This window comes from Acanthaster planci, linkage group LG11, assembly GCF_054643075.1.
Source record: "Acanthaster planci isolate LZ-2023a linkage group LG11, COTS_SCS, whole genome shotgun sequence".
Lineage (NCBI taxonomy): Eukaryota > Metazoa > Echinodermata > Asteroidea > Valvatida > Acanthasteridae > Acanthaster > Acanthaster planci.
Window position 1 is genome coordinate 8,032,899 of NC_141787.1, and position 18,759 is coordinate 8,051,657.

At 40.6% G+C, this 18,759-nt stretch overlaps 3 protein-coding genes across 4 annotated transcripts in view; 2 read left to right on the top strand and 1 right to left on the bottom strand.

Moving 5' to 3' along the window:
* The window catches only part of LOC110986882 (dual specificity mitogen-activated protein kinase kinase 7-like), a 125,285-nt gene that overhangs the window by 14,169 nt on the left and 92,357 nt on the right, over nt 1–18,759 (top strand). The window lies entirely within an intron of this gene.
* Nucleotides 20–11,493, bottom strand: LOC147797370 (uncharacterized). The gene is made up of 7 exons (XM_087143494.1): nt 11,360–11,493; nt 9,434–9,597; nt 7,536–7,614; nt 5,656–5,823; nt 2,622–2,813; nt 764–892; nt 20–201 (listed from the first exon to the last, which is right to left on the bottom strand). The coding sequence occupies exons 2-7, from the start codon at nt 9,584–9,586 to the stop codon at nt 20–22; spliced, it is 903 nt and encodes a 300-aa protein (XP_086999620.1). The 5' UTR covers nt 9,587–9,597; nt 11,360–11,493.
* LOC110986901 (transmembrane protein 141-like) lies at nt 12,277–18,574 on the top strand. 2 transcript variants are annotated; one of them, XM_022249193.2, is made up of 5 exons: nt 12,277–12,505; nt 14,873–14,939; nt 15,732–15,818; nt 16,628–16,776; nt 16,925–18,574. In XM_022249193.2, exons 1-5 carry the CDS (start codon nt 12,452–12,454, stop codon nt 16,997–16,999), a joined length of 432 nt encoding a protein of 143 aa, XP_022104885.1. In that variant the 5' UTR covers nt 12,277–12,451; the 3' UTR covers nt 17,000–18,574. The 2 variants fall into 2 exon arrangements, with proteins under 2 accessions (XP_022104885.1, XP_086999670.1); XM_087143544.1 differs by lacking the exon at nt 12,277–12,505 and adding an exon at nt 12,591–12,865.

Genomic DNA, 18,759 nt, shown 5'->3' on the forward strand with positions numbered 1-18,759 from the left:
GAAAAAACAATCGATGCTATTACCTCGGAGAATACGGAGTCGTCTCCACACTGGAGGTAGCCAGCAGGGGCGTAGTCTGCCCCTTTTTGGTCCACGAGCTCGCTTGAAGTGATGGCATTCCGTGCACCGTGCACGTCAGAGTGAATGTCTCTCCGTAGGGGACGAATATGTGGTGCGTCTGTACAGTGATCACTGGCTTACCTTCGAGTTGAAACAAGTTTTGAAATTTACACAAGTCCAGAATGCGAATCCATGAATGTATATCCACTTCACAGCGAACAAGATCGGTCAAGTAACAATGCCAAAGGAATTTTTGTCAAAGTTCATTTATTCTCGTTACCTGACTTAAAATAAGACTAGACGACATTGCAGTTACGTGTGATGAACTCAACATAACACTAGATAAAATATAAAATTTCTTTATCGAAGAAACAAAAGCAGAAAAACAAATCACCGAAGGGACCAAAAAGGGCAATGCAGATACATATATATGTAAATATTTCGTTAAGAGATATCGTCAAAACCTTGATTTCAGTTGATGCTGCATTTGAACTTATTAACATATTTCGAGTGTATAGTCTCTATGTAATAGTTTGAGGTTCTGTCAGCAGAGCATCCTGTGCTCAATTACACCACAGAGCTGATGACCTTATGCTAGTAGGTGTGGTTTACCAAAGTATTATGTGTGCATGTACAACAATCATGCGTCATGTCATATAACATATATAACATGTCATATAAGCCACAGTAAACACTGCCTTACACTGGTCACACGAAGTCCCTTGCAGTCCAAGTGGACACATGCACACACCATTGAAACTGTGGCACTCCACTCCTTCGGCGCAGTAGCAACTTTGCTCACAGCTCCCGCCATATCTGCCCGATGGACAACCTGCAAATTAACAAGTTGAGCATCAAACGAGGAAACTCTGAAAATACCAGTACGTGTAACTACACACGGGACATTATTTTGGGAAGGCAATGGCTGAGCTATATGAATCGCCCAAAATGTACCCAGTTGAATGAGGGGCGTTTGTTCTTCTCCCATGACCGCTCTCATATATAAATAAATGCCCCCGGACGATTGACGGTGGCAGGGTGTATCCCCAGCACTTTTTGCTAGGTTTACTTAAAGGGGAGCGGCAGGACTTCGCAAATGACACGGGCCTAAAAGGAAAAGTGTCGTTCCAACGAAGGCTTTTTGTGGTTATCTCAAGCCATTCTGTCCTTATGGCGCCATAATGATCCCAGCCAGATCGGTGAGTGCACAGCCATAACTGCAGTCGCATGTGCCAATTTCATGACGGTCGCATCTTATAAAGAGCAGCCCCGCTCAAGGATCTGAGATTGTGTTGCCATGGTAAGAATCTACATTGATTTTACATCGTTTCGAGATCGTTGAATTTTTCTTCGCACCAGAGGCAATTTCCTGCAGCTTTAGTAAGTCAACCTAGTCAAATATAATTGTCAGTAGATACAGAAAAGAGAAGAATTACACAATTTATGTATGACACACTTCGTTGATTTGGAGGAAATTGGTCTAATATTGGCTCTTTTTCCAAGAGAGTGAGAATATGCATTATGACGAGACGTGGTCAAAAGTCAAAATGCAGTCTAAACATTTTCTTGCACGCTGCACGAGGCAAACATGCAAGGGCATTAGTTTGAATAAATTGGGTGTTTGTTTGTTTGTTTGTTTGTTTGTTTGTTTGTTTGTTTGTTTGTTGGGGTGTTTGTTTGTTTGTTTGTTTGTTTGTTTGTTTGTTTGTTGTTTGTTTGTTTGTTTTGTTTGTTTGTTTGTTTGTTTGTTTGTTTGTTTGTTTGTTTGTTTGTTTGTTTGTTTGTTTGTTTGTTTGTTTGTTTGTTGGGGTGTTTGTTTGTTTGTTTGTTTGTTGGTTGGTTGGTTGGTTGGTTGGTTTTGCAATCCTACAAATTTGGTTTGCACACATGTTCTTACAACTGAAGTCTTTCCAACGGTCGTCAATTTATAAAATAAGACCAAAGCAACAATTAAACGGGACATTTGCACCTTCTTTAAGTAACCTTTCCACAGTGATAACTCAAGTGAATTTGTGAATTCGTTTAAACTGAGGCATATTGTGTGCCGCATTTTCGTGGGCGGAAGGCATAGAGTCCGACTAACAGGCTACGATATCGGTACCGCAATGCAAGTTAGTCTAGGTCCCTGCCCTAACTATCCCACGTTACGTCAGGTAAGCACCAAGGGCCAAAACAACCTATGACGTAATGTCAAGGATGCCTGTCCCTTGTTACTTGCAGCAGTACGCGCGCAGCAGCATATAGTAGGGGTATATTTCCTTGTCTGTGTGTGGGTTTCAGCTGATGCCTATCAAAAATGTTAGTAAGAGGAGAAAACTTTAGAACACCCTTTTAGAATTGTGGGGCATAACAGAAACTTAGAGCAAATAGGCGTTTTTATCAATGCAGACATTTTTGAACAGCTATAGTGCACTTCCTGCAGAAATCAACTACCAGCTTCAAAAATAGGTTTCGGTTACTTCCGAAAGTTTTGGAAATGGGAGGGTAAAGATTAAAACATTTTTTTTTTTGCTTTGTGCTAGCGTTCACGCTCAAACGCCGTTGGTTGGATGTCCACCTACCATTAATTTGTAAAGTGACATTTACGTTGTATCGCAACTGCTCAGTCTTCCTTAGATACGGTAGGTTGCAATTCAGGACATGTTGCCCTGCGGTGATCTTATCCGCGTGAAAACGAATGATAGTTCCAGTTGAGATCCACTCCATCGGAAGTTGGCTGAATTCCTCACGTGGAACTAGTGGATGATCTTGTCCTGCACAGATGGGTGGAAAACGTAAATACACGTGTATGCCAATGACCGTTCGCCTGCATGGTTTAGGCATAATTATGTTCCACACTCAAAGTAAAAAAACAAAATAAATTTATAATTGCAACGGCCAGTTTCTTTTCTTGAAATGGGGGTCACTGTAGTATAGGTTTTTTAGGCCAGGGAGCACCAGGAAACCGTTTTTGTAAATGAGTGGATGGGGGACGGACGGGTAGACACCATCGATCATGCACTTGTGGGCTGTCACGTGCATACCTCCTTAATTATCTAAACTGTGTCACAGGAAGACAAAATGTGCCATAGGCTGCATGCGAATCTCTTGTCTAGAGCTAGGTCTAGGTCTTCACTCCATTAGAAATGCGTGGAGACGCGTAGACGATAGACCTAGCCGTAGCTCTGGAAGCCCGTTTCGGACACGGCCATAACTTTACTTCAAATAGATTGAGAGACCTATTGAGAGGCCCCCCTTTTCGAAATAGTCTATAGAGCCAGTGACGACTGTTTTGAATGATTTGGACAGATTTATAAGATGAACTTTCCAATTTAAATTTGAATTCAAAGCCCCTGGTTTGGAGTTTTACTCCAGTAATACTTATAGCAGTAGCGCGCGACTGTCGTCCCCACACCAGTTTCACCCACAATGCACCACGGCAAACATTGCGTTACGATATCTCTGTCTTAAGGATATTATCCAAAGAAACGATCTCTGGATTTCAGAAGTTCAGACGCAACCCGACTCCATGGGCTGCGTGCACGTTCCTTCACTAGCTTGTCTCGTGCGCGTGCTATCGGCAGAATATGAGATGCTTCAAGGTGAAGCCTGTCGTGTGATCGTTCTGGGCCATTGAACAGACAGTATCCAGGATAGAGGTAGGATAACATTCATAATGCGTAAAAAAACGGCCTGGCACCTGGATACGAGACAGTTTGCCCTGACGAAGGCACACTGTTATCGAAAGCTCTGCAACAGATAAATTAAGAGCACTGACTGTATATATTTTTGTCAATATTAAATTTATTCCCATCCGGTTCGTAAGTGTGACGTCACTTCAGTAAAACCATATGCCCCCTGCACATGCACTGCACATAGAGCTACGTGGTTGATCACCGGTTGAAAGGAACCATGGAACCGAAAGTGAACGTGTAACTTCAGCGATCGTCAAACAGGACCCTGCAAATCGTGGCGCATCCGCGTGTATGACGAAGTCACTTACGAACCGGAGTCTGTGTGCCACGAGGTACGCAGAATGCGCCACGCCCACTAAGTCCACATATGGAGAATCTTCTGGATAACTTGCTCAAGGAATATACCATAAAATGGACGGGGGTGTTCTGGAAAATGAAAGTAAAATTCTAGAAATGTACCATATATTGACTTCTTAGACTCTCTGACTTTAAAAAAGGTATTTATGAATGGGAAAGCGTATCTGCTTGGTCGGTCTAACGTTTCAGACCGGCTCAGAAGAGTTGGTCTTAAACGTACGTTTAAGATCGACCAAGCACATATTTATTCTCGTATGAATCCGTAATGAACAGAACTTATACCTGAATGGTCTGTGCATGTTTCTCATTCTGTTTTCGACTTGAAAACGAACATGTAAAAAACCCAACTGTTCTCCTTTTCTTTAAAAAAACCCAAACGAAAAACCATTCCTTTCTTGTTTTTCAATAATAACAAAAAAACCGAGGAAAAAGAAAAGCCCTTTATCTTGTTTTCATCTTCAAAACGAAAAAAGGAACATTGTTTTAACTTACAATTTAATATCAATGTGGTTCGACTACACACGTCATTCTGAGGAGGTGTTGCGGTCGTTTCGGAGCACGAAAGGCTAGATAAAGGTGCCTTTGAAAATCCAAGATAGTTCCTTGTGATTGCTTTTTGTTTTACTTTAGAATTCCTTGTATTCCTTAAGTTTACCCGTGTTTGATCTGATGGGTATTAAAGACGTTTCTTACACTACCAAATAAAAAATAAAATTGCTTTCATTTTTGACAAATGAAGAAGAACGTGATTGTCGTTTTCATTTATAATTAACAGACAATAAACGACTTGTTTCTCTCTTTTTAATTTTGTTTTTAAATGGAAAAACGAGAAACAAATAGTTTCCGATTTTCATTTTCCATTTTAAATCGAAAAAAGGAGATGGGACTCGGTTTTAGTATTTCGTTTTCAAATAAAAAGAAAACTTTTTTTTCGTTTCCAAATCGTAAAACGAATGAACGGAACGTACACGGACTGCGAATAAACATGAAGAATGAATCAGTAATCAACAAAAACAGTAATTTGCTGTGACTAATGTCTGCATTATATTAATGTAAATCAATAAAAAATAGTTAGTGTTGTCTTTGTTTACTGTTAATTACTGTCAATGATGTGACGTGTCTAATAAACTGTACCGTCTCTTGAACCCATGCATCTATCGGTGATACGGATTCGAAGGTACTTAAGGGAAAACTGGAATCATTTTTAATACAATTATTCAAATTTTAATTACTTAAAATTAAATGCACTTTTCAGTGCATTTAACAAACAGAAAAAATAAACAAGTTTTCATACACTGATGAAAACAAAGTTGAGGTAAAATTGTGTCTAAGACGCATTCGCTGCAGCTTCACTTTAAAATAATTACTAATTGTCAACTACTAGGTCAACGCACGCAAAACCGTGGCGCGTTTGCGATCTCATTCCATGTCAACAAGGTTTATTGCATGTGGGGAGGACGACCTCAGTGTGATTGAATAAGTTGCAGCGGCATCATTTCAACTCTTTTCCGTAATTATCCTGTCTACAGACCATTCAAACAAACATGCTCCTCAAAGTGATTACCAAATACATCGAGTAATGAAACAACTGTGATTGTATACGGTGGCGTCGTGTTCTGTTGGTTGTCCAACACACAGTGGGTAAAAACTAGTCTTGCTTCTTGCTGAATTAAATCCACTAGCTGAAACAAAAGATGTACACGTCGGAGATGCACGAACGTGTCCAAGCCACCTGAAAAACAAAATTCAATAATTTAAATTACGGGTTTTGCCCTTACCCAACGTACACATTTATAAACACTGCACACTCAGTGCTTGTCCAGGATTTTACGAAAAAAAAAATCACAAGCTAACTCGGGCAGGACTCGAACCCATGACCTCCTACTAACTAGTGGAGACGTCTCAACCACTCCACCACCAAGCTTGCCAGCTCTGCTGGCCGGTTCGAGTCACGTGTAGCAGCGGGTACCGCGAATTATTTTCAAGATGTACGCTGGGCAGATGTTAATTTATATTACAGGTTTGCCTCTACCCAACGTGTAAATATATAAAAACAATTTTCCTCCATTAGTAAGATTTTAAATAACAGTATCTCAGAACAGTATAAAAAAGTGAATTTTATGGACCCTTTCTAACAACGAAAAAAATCGAAATTGCAAAATTTTTGCACTATGGTCACCAACGAATTGTTAATAGAAAACAAGTTTTCTGAGACAAAAATCTACCACCAAATTAAAGATTCACTCTAAATGCATTGATTTCAGGCATTTATTTCGAATCCGCTGGTCAGGATAACATTTTTAATTATTAGATCATTTTGAATCACTCCCAATTCATATCATTTCGACGGTGCTCGAAAATTCAAAGCCATTTTGTATCCATTTTTATTACCAAAATGGTATGTCCAACACGGGGATGATGATTTACTGTTAGATTGTACCGATTTCGTTAGCACTGATATCGTTTCATAAGGTAGAATCGTTAAATTAGTGACCTTTCCTGTTCATCACTTCCACTGCTGTGGACACTGACCAGTGCGGTACCGAGACGTCGGATCGAGTCATCGCATCCGCCCCAACACGTGCTCGATCGTGAGCATGAACATGTACTGTACATGTCACGCGTATCACATGTAAACACGCATACAAGACGGCACTTGACCCGTGACTCGCCACTACAAGAATGTTACTCAAAAGCCTCTGCCCTTGTGTCAACAGTTTGAAAAAGCAATAATTTCTGACTCTAAGAGAATTAAGTTTTACTTGGACATAAATGTTTTAACATGAGATATGTGACATAGTTTTCCATTACAAAATGTCTGGATTCACACGATTTGGCGTGAACATTTAATTCAAATTTAAACTCATTTCACAAAAATTGTTATCCAGTGGATTCCCAATTTTTGGGTGACATCGATTAAGATAGTCTTCTAGTTTATATGAATCTAGCTTTTATAACCAGGAAAATTCTTTTAATAGATATTTATCAAATTTGACATTTTTTTTCAGGTGAAAAATAAAATGATTTGGGGGTTATTTAAAACCACATTTTTCATTACTTTTTTGAGGCAGGGTACAAAATCAATGCTACTGAAAAATAAAACGATTAACGTAGTTTGGCTTTGTCCTAAAAAAATCATTATCTATGTTCCGTTTCCTGAAAATCCATTGACAAAGATGACGCTCCATTTTGCAATCAGAGCGTGCCAAATCAGACATAGCCTGTTGCTATGCCGTTGTTAAGTGCAAATCTTGCGCACGTGCAATTTGGTAATGAGCGCCATGAACATATGTGACACCCATTGATCTCCATTATAAAGACTTTACAATGGAGGTCAACGGCGACACCTTAATGGCCGATGAGGCGTGTAAGGCGCGCGAACCACCTGCTTACCAGCCTATTGCGACCGCAGCAATGGCTTCTGCTGTATGCGCCAATACTCACATGATCCGCTGGGAAAAGTCAGGTACTCGATGGAGTAGTTGAACTGAACTGGAGGCAGAAATATCTCCAAAAAGAATAACTGCAGGGTGGGTAAGAAACAAAAATGGTTGAGTTGTTGCCATTGAAGAGCTTGGCCGACACAATAGGAGGGCGCTATTTTAAGTGTGTAACTGTGGGGCAAGTTCGAGCGACGACGGTAGTAGTCAGTATAGTTCGACTAACACCGCCCGAACGACGAATGGTTTATTTAGTCTTTTGGGCCAAGACGGCAGACCTCAATAGCGGACTCGATCGAGCATTATGCCGCCACCCGCGCCCGTTTTTATTGCGCCCTCTTGTGACTTCATTTCACCAATCGACGGCTTGTTCTACCGTCTTGGGAATCTCCTACAAACCGAGGCGTGGCCTTTGTATGCAAAATAGTAGTTAAATATCAATATTCACAACTAACCCCGTGGGAGCGTTGGAGCCGGAGATACGCTGTTAAACGGGCCAGAGTTGGGTCCGGGGCCAAGCAGTTTTGTCGTAGAAGTCTTTCACAGACGTACTTCTTTGCTTCTTGTTCCAATCATCGACCGCGGCCATTATCAACGGTGACAGTATACTGAAAAGTAGTACGCTTCGCGTTGCATAGTTCATGTATACTTAATTTATTATTACAGGGGAACATGGAGGAAGGAGGGGATGAGGAGAACCATTCATAACGGTCGGAGATTTCAATGACAATGTACGCTGCGAGAATCGCAGCCAACGGTGAAATGTAACGATGGGATGCTTACAATATGTACGACCGCATCTTATATAAAAACCATGTTCATTGGTAGATGAAAAATCTCTACAGTATGATTCTGATAGTCTCGTAAAATGGTGTAATCAGTGGGGTACAAATTCAATGCCTCAAAGTGTAAGGTGATGAGAATTTCAAGGACAAACACAGCAAACTACAAACTGCTTGGAGAAACCATGGAGGATGTCACTCATGACAAGTATCTTGGTGTAATAATAGGCCTACAGAATGATCTGAAATGGAACAAGTAGACAGAATATGCCTCAACCAAAGCCACCAAAACGCTGGAAATCATCCAGAGACATTTCAGCTGATGTTCCAAACAGTTTAAGGAAAACGTATACCAGACAAAGGTTCAACCCCATCTTGAATACGCTGGTGTATGTAACCCAGGCACCACGATACACAGAGAGACATCTTTCAGCGGATGCAGAGACTAGACAAGCTGCCTTGCAATAGGTTCCTGTGCAGTGATTTTCAACCTTCATCCAGTGTATCGAAGATGTTTACTAACGTCAAATGGGATTCTCTCGAGACTAGAGGCTAGATTGTAAACTTCTACCCAGCACAAGCCCCACACTTCCAAGTCTCGTCAATTTCCAGTTTCGTCCCTGGTGAACCGTTTTGGAGGTTATGACAAAAAGGTACAAAATAGCAGACTTGGGTCGTTCGAGTGTAACAGAATTGCGCGTGCGCGTTTTTAAAAAGCAACTATACTACATGTATACTGGTTGAACTATAATTTGCGCCCGAACTTGCCCCTTGAGTGAACACCGAAGATTTTACTTCAACCAAATAGGGCCCTCCCATTGAATCCACCATACCTTAAACAGGCCAATTTAGTGGGTCAGTGAGCGTGTCGGTGTGACGGGCGGTCAGTGGGTCGGTGAGTCGGTCGGTGGGTACATGTACATCGGTCGGCCTAGAAGTTAGAGGGTCAGTGGATCTCGTGGTCGGCGCATGATCTGTCGACTGGTCCATCATTTGGTTTGTGTCGCGGCTTGGTATGGTCAACCATCAATTTTCAAATATGTTATAGTAAGACTGGTTTGTCAAGAAACTGAATAATTGATTGCAAAACACTACTTCGCACAACCCTAGCGAAAATGACCTTGTCTACGTCATAGGGCCGTTCTGAGGGAGGGACGAAGCAAGCGGTGTTGTACGCATTGGACTCAGTCAGCAGATAGCTGGATGCAAACGATAATGCCACCATGACAAGTACTGTCCTGAGCATTTGCATCGGCCTTTTTGCAGACGCCATCTCTTGTCAATCTGCAATAAAGTCGTCACAGATTGTCACTGAGTTCACAAGATATTTAAAAGCACCTCTGAGGAAAACATGTTTTCTTTGATTACGTGGAAGCATTCATATCGAACGCAGTGTCATTTGTCTTCAGAACTTAACTATAACAATTGAGCTTAAGGGCTTTTGGGGGGGTTCTTGCCAAGATGCGAATTCATAATGTAGACTGCGTCATTTGAACGAGGGGAACCCTCGCCCTGTGTTCGTAGTGGATACATGTACCCATTATTTGTAGCCAGCTAGGCATGACCCGCCCCCGCCTTGCCAGGAAGTGCATAAATATGCGCCTGTGTACAGTAAAGAGATGAACGTATTCTTCATTAAAAAAAAAAAATAACATGATTTCAAACTAGAAAAAATGAAATTATAGGTGCTAAAAGCATGGTCCCGTTATTAGGGTAAGGTTCACACACACGGAAATAACCCTCGTCACTACAATAGTCCTTGGCTGGCTGAGTTTTTTTTATCAAGTACTGAGGATATGTGTTAAGGAAAGATACATTTTGAAGGTTAGGGAAAGAAAAACAGAGCGAGTCAAAGAGAAACCGCAAGATAACGAACAGAGTAAACATTTACATTGTACTGCTGCATACTGCCTCTTCGAGTAGAATGAACTAGCGTGTACAAGTTCGAACATTAAAATTAATAGAAATGAATAGTAAGCCTGAAGTTTCTATTAGAACTTTTCTCACCAGCAAAAGGACAAAGTCAAGCAAGCAAGGAACTGACCAGGCATCGATGAAAGCAGAAGGTTGGGGAAGCGTGGGATTGCAAAATGAGAATAGGCAAAAGAGAGTAGAAAACAAGGGAAGGGTAGTTTTCATGTCAGTCGACCAAGAAAAACCTCATAGCTGCAGACGACTACAGCCATACGCCAAAAATACATTATTAAATTAAGGGAGATAAAGGGCAAAAATATTATAATGATCGACTGTACCTTTAGTACAAGTACCAAATAACGTGTTATTCTTAAGCGCTGAGTTATTTGTGTTTCCCATCGACCTCTCCAGATCAACATGCAGGCAAAATGTTTGTTAGGAGCATGGCTGAAAATGTAATTTTAGTCAATAAATGTTCATAACGAGGGCTTCATTTTTCGCTAGCTGACATTACCTTGTGGTTAACAAATTGCAGGACAATTTACAGAAGACATATAATTTTATTCATCCATATATTTTCGAATGCAACTTAATTTTTAGTAAGCGAACAAGTTTTTGCAAACGAGGGACGTTCTTTGTAAATAGGAACTTCTGGCATATTTACAAGCATTACCGGTGAGGAAAACCGGTGCCATGTCACAAGCAATGGAAAACGCCAATAGAGGCTTTGCGTAGTAAGCCATCTTGTAGGGCAGTTCTTTTTACACAGGGGAAACCTCCTTTGTGCATACACTGTGGAACAAAAGCACTGGCCTGCTGGCAAGATAGCAGCTATGCAAATCCTCTATAGACAACTCGTACTGGCGGCCAAAGTTGGCAGAAATATCACGTTGGTTTCGATTTTACCCCAGATTAATTCATTGACAAAATTTGTCCCAGTAATTTAAATGAGGTTGTGTTTTCACCGATTTGCCATTCACTAGTTTTTGTATTATTATCTGGTTTTCTGACAGCTGCATAAGATTTTTTAAACGCTCTGTGAATTGTTCTTTTACTGTTTGTACCGACCACCAACTTCAGTCGAGTTGCACGAAAAGAGCATACCCTATTAATTTTAAGTTGTTTTACTTACCTGTACTGAAGGGTGAAGTCATTCCGGACTTCAGAAAGTCATGGCGTGGTTTGTGTTTCCCCTACCCTATACATGGGTATACTCCACTGGAATTCTCGAGAATCGCTGCTCTTCTACTGAGCTTTTGCTTCATGATTATTTTCCCATTCCAGCAGCGGTAAGTACTTGGCGGTGCCAGCTCGCGCACGCAGTTTTTCACTGATTGGCGAACCAACCTAGCGCGGTGACCTGTCACAGGGTTTTTCCCTTTTGAGCCCGTAGCTCGGAGTCGGTGAAGGCCCACGTACATGATACCATAGTGATACGGAGTGACGTCATCAGTAACAATGTGAATTGTTACTGTGAATTATTGTGAATTGAACTGAATCATCAAGTCCCTGTCTTTCCAAATTAGCTTAACGGAGGACACTCCGAAATGTCCTCGTAGAAAAAGCTCCCTCTAGGAGCGGTTTCTTCTTTAGCTTGGCAGCGTAAGAATAGTGCTAAAGACTGTCATCCATCTTGTAGGTGGAATTTAATTTTGGATCTATTAAACCGCATAACAAAAGCATAATTTCATTTTTTTATTTGCTTTGTTGTCCACAACTCAAAAACCGATAGTTGAAAAACTAAAGGACTCTCATCGAGTTTCAAAAACTTGCTGTCCTGAATAAATTTCAAATGAGCCTACAAAAGAATTCTCGACATAGAATGATTGACAAATTAATGACACCACGTCATTATTATTTATTCCATGTACCACGGACTCGGAGGAAGGTCTTATCCGCACCAAATGATGGTCTTCTCGTTTTGTTTTGTTTTTTTGCGCAGTGATGCAACGAATGGTGGCGCTCTGAATTCAGTCGCCCCATACGCAGTACCTAGACGATTTTCATGTAGTTTACACAACACCAAACCCAGGAAACTGACTAACTGTCCGCGTTCACTTGGCTGTGGCTTGGAATTAAACGAAGTTTAGGATAAGTCCTGAGTAATTCAAGCCACAGCCAAGTGCTTCAGAAATGAGTTGAGGTTGAATGTCTAGTACATGTACCTGTAGTTATGTAAACTGCCTTGTCAAATATTTTGGTTGTGTTCTCAGTTATTGACATCATGGTTTTGGTCGGAATATCTGATCTGGATGAAGAAACAGCTGGGAAATATCCGGTAAGACGGGCATAACAGGCGTAGTGTTATTAAGTAAAAAGCCCGCCGGCGCCTAACCCCACTGCCGTCATGACTGAGGCACTGACTCTCACTCCCGCTCCATCCTTAGCCCCACATCCGTCATGTCCGTATACGCAATTTGCGTACACGGACTGAGCGATAAGATACTATATGTACCAATGGACTCTTCCAAAACTTGGGCAGCAGTTTAGATATGTCTTGACATGGAACAACCGTCGAGACGATGAGGGGTCAAGTGATATAATGTTCAACGACCTTATTTTAAAGATGGCGACTGTGAGAGTGAGCCCGTGAGATTGAATGGGTGAAGGCAAAAAGACTGGAAAATACCAGAACAACGTGAGTGAAATCATTCAATAAATGGTGCTAAGCAAGCGGAGAGGCTAAGGATCATGTCTGTGTGCAAAAAAAAATTTGCGCCTACGATTATAAGAGGGTGCGCCGACACACAAATTGCGTATACGGATGTGTGGCTAAGGATGGAGCGGGAGTGAGAGTCCGTGCCACACTAGTGGGGCTAGCCAGCGCCTACCCCGTCGGACCCCAGTTTTGGAGGTAGCCGGCGCCCACAACATACATGTACATACATGTTTCCTGGTGGTGATGTGATCATCAATCCACAATAGTTAAAGAATCGATAAAGGGGGCGCATATGACATGTATGACGTCACGGTGGAGGGCATTTTCTTTTTTCTCTAGGACAGGCTGGAGTAAACCTTTCGTCATGTTTGTGCATTCATTGACATTGTCATTAAACATAACAAAATATGTCCTCAGGCAGGGCCTCCACGGAGGCCCTCTATTGGCAATATGGTGCAGCCGTGATATCCATGGTGGTCTGAAGTTTGCTCGAGCATATGACTTCATGTTATTAGCATTAGGGCCCTAACTAATATAATACTATGTGTATAGAGCAAGGATGCTAACACTTGTTGATCGTGACATCTTGATTTGTAATTTTTCATATCATCATGAGTATCCTTAAGAACTTGAATTATTCCAGCTACTTTGAATTACATGTACGCAGTAAGAATTTGTATGCCGGTATTACAAATGGCAGTTATGGCAATGGACTGACTACCATGGCAGCCTGATGATATAAGGAATTCATATCAAATAGGCCCATAGATGAAATAGGCCCATAGATGAAATAGGCCAGTAGATTAAATATGCCTATAGATGAAATAGGCCTACTGTATGGACGAAATAGGCCTATCGATGAAATAGGCCTATGGATGAAAAAGACCCATAGATGAAATACATGTAGGCCTATTGATGAAATAGACCCATAGATGAAATAGGCCTATAGATGAAATAGGCCTATAGATGAAATAGACCCATAGATGAAATAGGCTTATACATGTAGATGAAATAGACCCCTAGATGAAATAGGCCTATAGATGAAATTGGCCTATAAATGAAATAGACCCACAGATGAAATAGGCCTATAGATGATATAGGCCTATTGATGAAATAGACCCATAGATGAAATAGGCCTATAGATGAAATAGGCCTATAGATGAAATAGAACCATAGATGAAATAGACCCATAGATGAAATAGGCCCATAGACATGATAGATTAAATAGGCCTATAGATGAATTAGGCCTATACATGTAGATGAAATAGGTCTATAGGTGACTAAGGCCAAACAAAAAATCTGTTGTGTTTCCTATTACACTGAAAAATAAATTAGGGTGGTTAGTTGGGTAAAAAAAAATTTCACTCAATTTTTTTAGCCCCCAAAACTGTGTCAGATAGTGGTCTGTATTTTTTGGGGGGGAGGAGGGTGATATATTTGGAACAGGTACTAAATCAGTATCAGATAAAAACATTTACTGTACATGTGCACGTCAACATTACATGTACAACAATGTACATATCAGCACTGTGATTGAGTAGTAAAGCAGCTGGTAATTGAAATACAAACACAAAAGAGCCGTCCATCTCATGCCAAAAAACCTAAAACAATACGATGTAGAGGACGATGTACACAAATTTAGGCTCGGGGCAAAGCACCATCAATTTTGATATTTTATTGATTCGTCAAATAAAAAGATGTAGGTTCTGCGTGATTTTCTAGGTTGGGTCAGGTAACTGGAGACACAGCTGTTTGTGTGTTTGGCCTAAGTAAATTGTTTTGGCATTGCAGTCAAAATGTGTTTGCCCATGGATGACTGTGAGACATATTTGGATATCCGACCGTCGTGCATGTGATGCAGTACACATTGCTCCAAAGTACTCAACATTTTGTTCAAAATTGTCATCAGCACTATAAAGTGATGCGTCTGTCACCGAAATCCGTAGATATCTTTTTCTTTTCTTTTCTTTTTTTTTTTTCAATCAGGGAATTTACCAGTATGGACAGTGTCAGTCCAGGGCATTCATCAAAGGAATCTTTGCTTTCTTTGCAGGTAAAGTTTCCACTAATGTACATGTAGTTCTTTCTTGGTCAAATTGTATTGCTTTTTGATGTTATTCTGTAAATGAAGGGTCCAAAGTGCAAAGTGGAGGCAGATATTTTGGATGTTTAGTACGTGTAAGTTGCTGTCCTCAATTTCTTGTTCTTTGGTGTTCCATTGTCATGTAAATACAAGCCACCAACTGAGCCATTCTTGGAAGTGTTTCCAGTGAGTCATGTTTAGGTTCGCAAGTTGAAAAGAAAAGAATATACACAGAGCAGTGTCTTCCCTGAATTGAATGGCCTCGCAACAACAGTGCAGTTCCCAGCTTGTCCAAAAAGCACAGGCAATTTCCAATGTTCCGAGTGTCCATGCAGGGAATTTTTCTTCAACTCATTTGTGGTTCATCTTGATACTTCTCCTTAAACATGTTAAATGTGTGAAAACTGAAGTCTTATGGAGTTAAGTGTATTGAAAAGTTCACTTTTTAAACCTAAACAATTGTCCCCGCTTTTCAGGATACGTGAGTTTGCTGATGAAGTGGCGTAAGTCACAAGCGCACTGCTGAGTTTATGTTTCTCTGTTCAAATGTATAACCCAAAATGTGTTTTTTAGAGTATTCAGGAGAAGATAAGCTCTTACTTGCTCTGATTTCAAGGGCTAATAGGTTTTTTGCCATAACGTCATTCTGTGACCACCAGAGTAAACCAGTGTAAATGTTCATTTCTATAATTGTATATTTAATGTAGATTTTTGTCATTTGATTAATCTTTCAATTATATTTCCATTGATTACCATACACAGGTGGTGTAGCTGGACTGACGGCAAGTCATGTCATCAAGCGCCGATATCCCACTATCCCAGCTGTGTACAATGTGGTCTTTGTTGCAGGTTTGTAGCATGTAATGCCAAAGCTGTTGAAATAGGTGGATCGTGATCCAGCTGAAGCTGACAAAACGAAACAAACCGAGTGGTGGTCATCAAAACCACGAGCACTGTCGGGCTCAACCTACAGATGGGATAAGCATATTTCAGACTTATATTTGCCCATACATCCATTCCTGTGAAGCCTAATGCAATGAAAAAAGGCTGTTATTTTCAACACTAAAATGACCCACCTAGTTTCAATACACTGACGTCACATCCAGCGTGGTGTCAACTCTGCAGCTCAGGTTTTCTTATCAAACTGTGAAATGAAAATGAAACTCAGTGGAAACAGTTTTCCTTTTATAGAATTGGTTCATTCATCGACTCCAAAAATACGCAGAATCAAAAGTGAACCAAATTCTGCATGTTTTGATATTGAAGCAGTCTTAACATGGAAAAAAAGCAGAGCGGAAGAAGGAGCATGAAAATTGTTTAACAAAATGGTGGCAAAGTTTCAATACAGGCGATTCACAATAAGGTGCCTCCAAGAATTTGTAACCCTTTGGCCAGTTACAATGTGCAAAATCTGTCGACCCTTTCCAAACGTGCATTGGGTCGACAGATTTCACACATTGTGATTGGCCAACGCGTTGCAAACTCTTGGAGGCACACTTTTGTGAAACGGCCGCAGTACAGTTCCTTTAAGTTTAAGCAGTGGTGTCAGCCAACTGTAATTTTGCCAGTGCCTCACACTCAACCTGTTCAGATTGCATCCACATGCACAACAGCAATATATATATATATATATATATACATTGTGTTTCCACGTGCAGGAGGTGCAATCATTACATCATACGCTGTTGCATCGATTGCCAGTAAGCAGTGCCAGAGAATGTGGGTTCACACAGCCCAGCACAATGTTCCAGCAGATGCTAAACCAGGAAGTGTTTACGTACAAACCACTGTTCCAACTCCAGAACCAGTTAAGGATAGTTTCAAGACAACAAAATATGGCGATCAAATGGGATGAAACTGTGAACCAAATTTTGAAGTCTCTTCCGGAGGTCTTAAACATCCTATATTTAAAAAAGAATATTTTTAAATGCAATATATATTTCTTGTATTAACAGGAATCAGTACAGTGTAATGGAGAAGACATCGGATCTTTTTTAAAGCTGTATTCGTGGTGGAAAACCAGGAAATAGCAACGTCTTTGTCAGCTGCATTTTGGCTAATGACATCTTTGACATCTTGTCCAAAAGGGTTCGCAGCTAGGTGCCAATTTATGGACCGTTGAAAACAGCAGCAAAATATCACATGAAAGAGTATGCCAGTGACAGACTTAGCAGAAAACGAATATTGGCGCTAGTGGTATACTTTGCTCGCTTCCCTCCTGTCGTCCTGGATGGAATCCCACTCAGACTTACAAGCAGATATTTGGGTTTCTACATGTACATGTCGTCCCTGTTTGAATCTGCTGTCTTTGTGACATCATCACGTCGTGTTCCCATTACGACCTTTGAAACCTAGCATTTCTCTCTGGACTTCCAATGTTTTGGCAGACTTCAGAGCAACACTTCGTCTGCATTTCCAAGATTTAACTCTCAATTAAATTACTAGAAGGAATCATGACAACTATAAGTAAAATATTCTATTAAATCTGGACGATAGTGAATTAAAAACAACATAACAAAACTGTGATTGTTCAGCTTTTTAAATGATAAAGTTTATTCCTAATGGAGAATTGTTGCATTGAAGCATGAAAAAGATACTGTAAAAACAGAACAAACTTCAGTGTCCAGTATATTTACACAGTGTTGTTATCGTAATTGATCTGATTATTTTGATGGAAATGACGTTGGCAGGGTTAACATATTTCGCATGAAGCACCACGAATCCGCATTAGTACATGCACCAATGCGTGAGCGGATATCCGTGTACATGGGCGGGTGTACATATGTTCTTTTGACAAATTATGGAAGAAAATTCTGCGCTGAACCTAAAAAGTACACCACTTCCTCCTCGGTGAGCTCCGTTGGTCTTCCAAAACACATTTTTTTGGTCAAAGTTTTGCGCAAGTACACATGAATTTACCCCACCAATATTACCTTGACTCTGATAAAATACCAAGACGATATCTGCAGGCTGCAAGATACGTGTAAGTACATGTACATTATATGTGGTACAGTACAGACACTGTCCTAGTTCATCTGATTTAAATCCGCCTGTGAATGAATCACAATTCTGCGTAAATTTCCTTTCAAAAAATTCTGAAGGCAAGGAAAAATTACGAGGCCAAATATAAGTACTGATTGAAAACGATAGGCTGGGGGAAGTTGAAGGGTTGACAAGGAAAAACTGCGATTAAACGCGAACAGTTACAAGTGTTGACTTTCTTTTTGTGTTTCCTGTCTACGTATATTTACATGTATAGGCCACTAGGCCTATGTGCGTGGTGACCAACTTTCAACGTGCTTTTTTTCAAGACGCACCCTGTGTAACGTTCTGCCACGATTTTGCAGTGCTGAGAAGTGATGGCTTCGTAACACCATTTAGCCAAATCCCTGGACAAACTGACAATTTTGGAACAATAACTCTCACTGTATTTGAAGGCCTACATGTATGTATTTGCGAGCATCTTCCACAACATCTGGTCTTCGTATTTTTTTCGTTTGTGTTGTCTTCCATGTTTGTTGTATCCATGTACGTGTTACTGTACTTTCTTTAATGTGATGTACATTCATTAAATGCGTTCATTGTCATCAACGTGCATTCAAATTCATTCAAGCTTTTCAATCTTGGTCATACAGGGGTGTCTTCATTACAACTGTTGCTTTCGTTTTCGTTCAGGGAGTGCGCGTTTCAGTCATCCTGTTTTACTTTCACCAGTTGCAGGCCTAGGTTCAATTTTAGCGACTTTTGACTTTTTGGTGCAGACAATCTATTTGGACTTCAAGTGCTCACT

Coding starts and splice junctions, on each gene's coding strand:
- LOC147797370 (XM_087143494.1), bottom strand. CDS start 9,586: ATGGCGTCTGCAAAAAGGCCGATGCAAATGCTCAGGACAGTACTTGTC. Junction 893..2,621: donor TGTCACTTTACAAATTAATG/GTAGGTGGACAT, acceptor GTTAATTTGCAG/GTTGTCCATCGGGCAGATAT. Junction 202..763: donor AGGGACTTCGTGTGACCAGT/GTAAGGCAGTGT, acceptor TTCAACTCGAAG/GTAAGCCAGTGATCACTGTA.
- LOC110986901 (XM_022249193.2), top strand. CDS start 12,452: ATGGTTTTGGTCGGAATATCTGATCTGGATGAAGAAACAGCTGGGAAA. Junction 15,819..16,627: donor CAATGTGGTCTTTGTTGCAG/GTTTGTAGCATG, acceptor TTCCACGTGCAG/GAGGTGCAATCATTACATCA. Junction 16,777..16,924: donor CTGTTCCAACTCCAGAACCA/GTTAAGGATAGT, acceptor TTGTATTAACAG/GAATCAGTACAGTGTAATGG.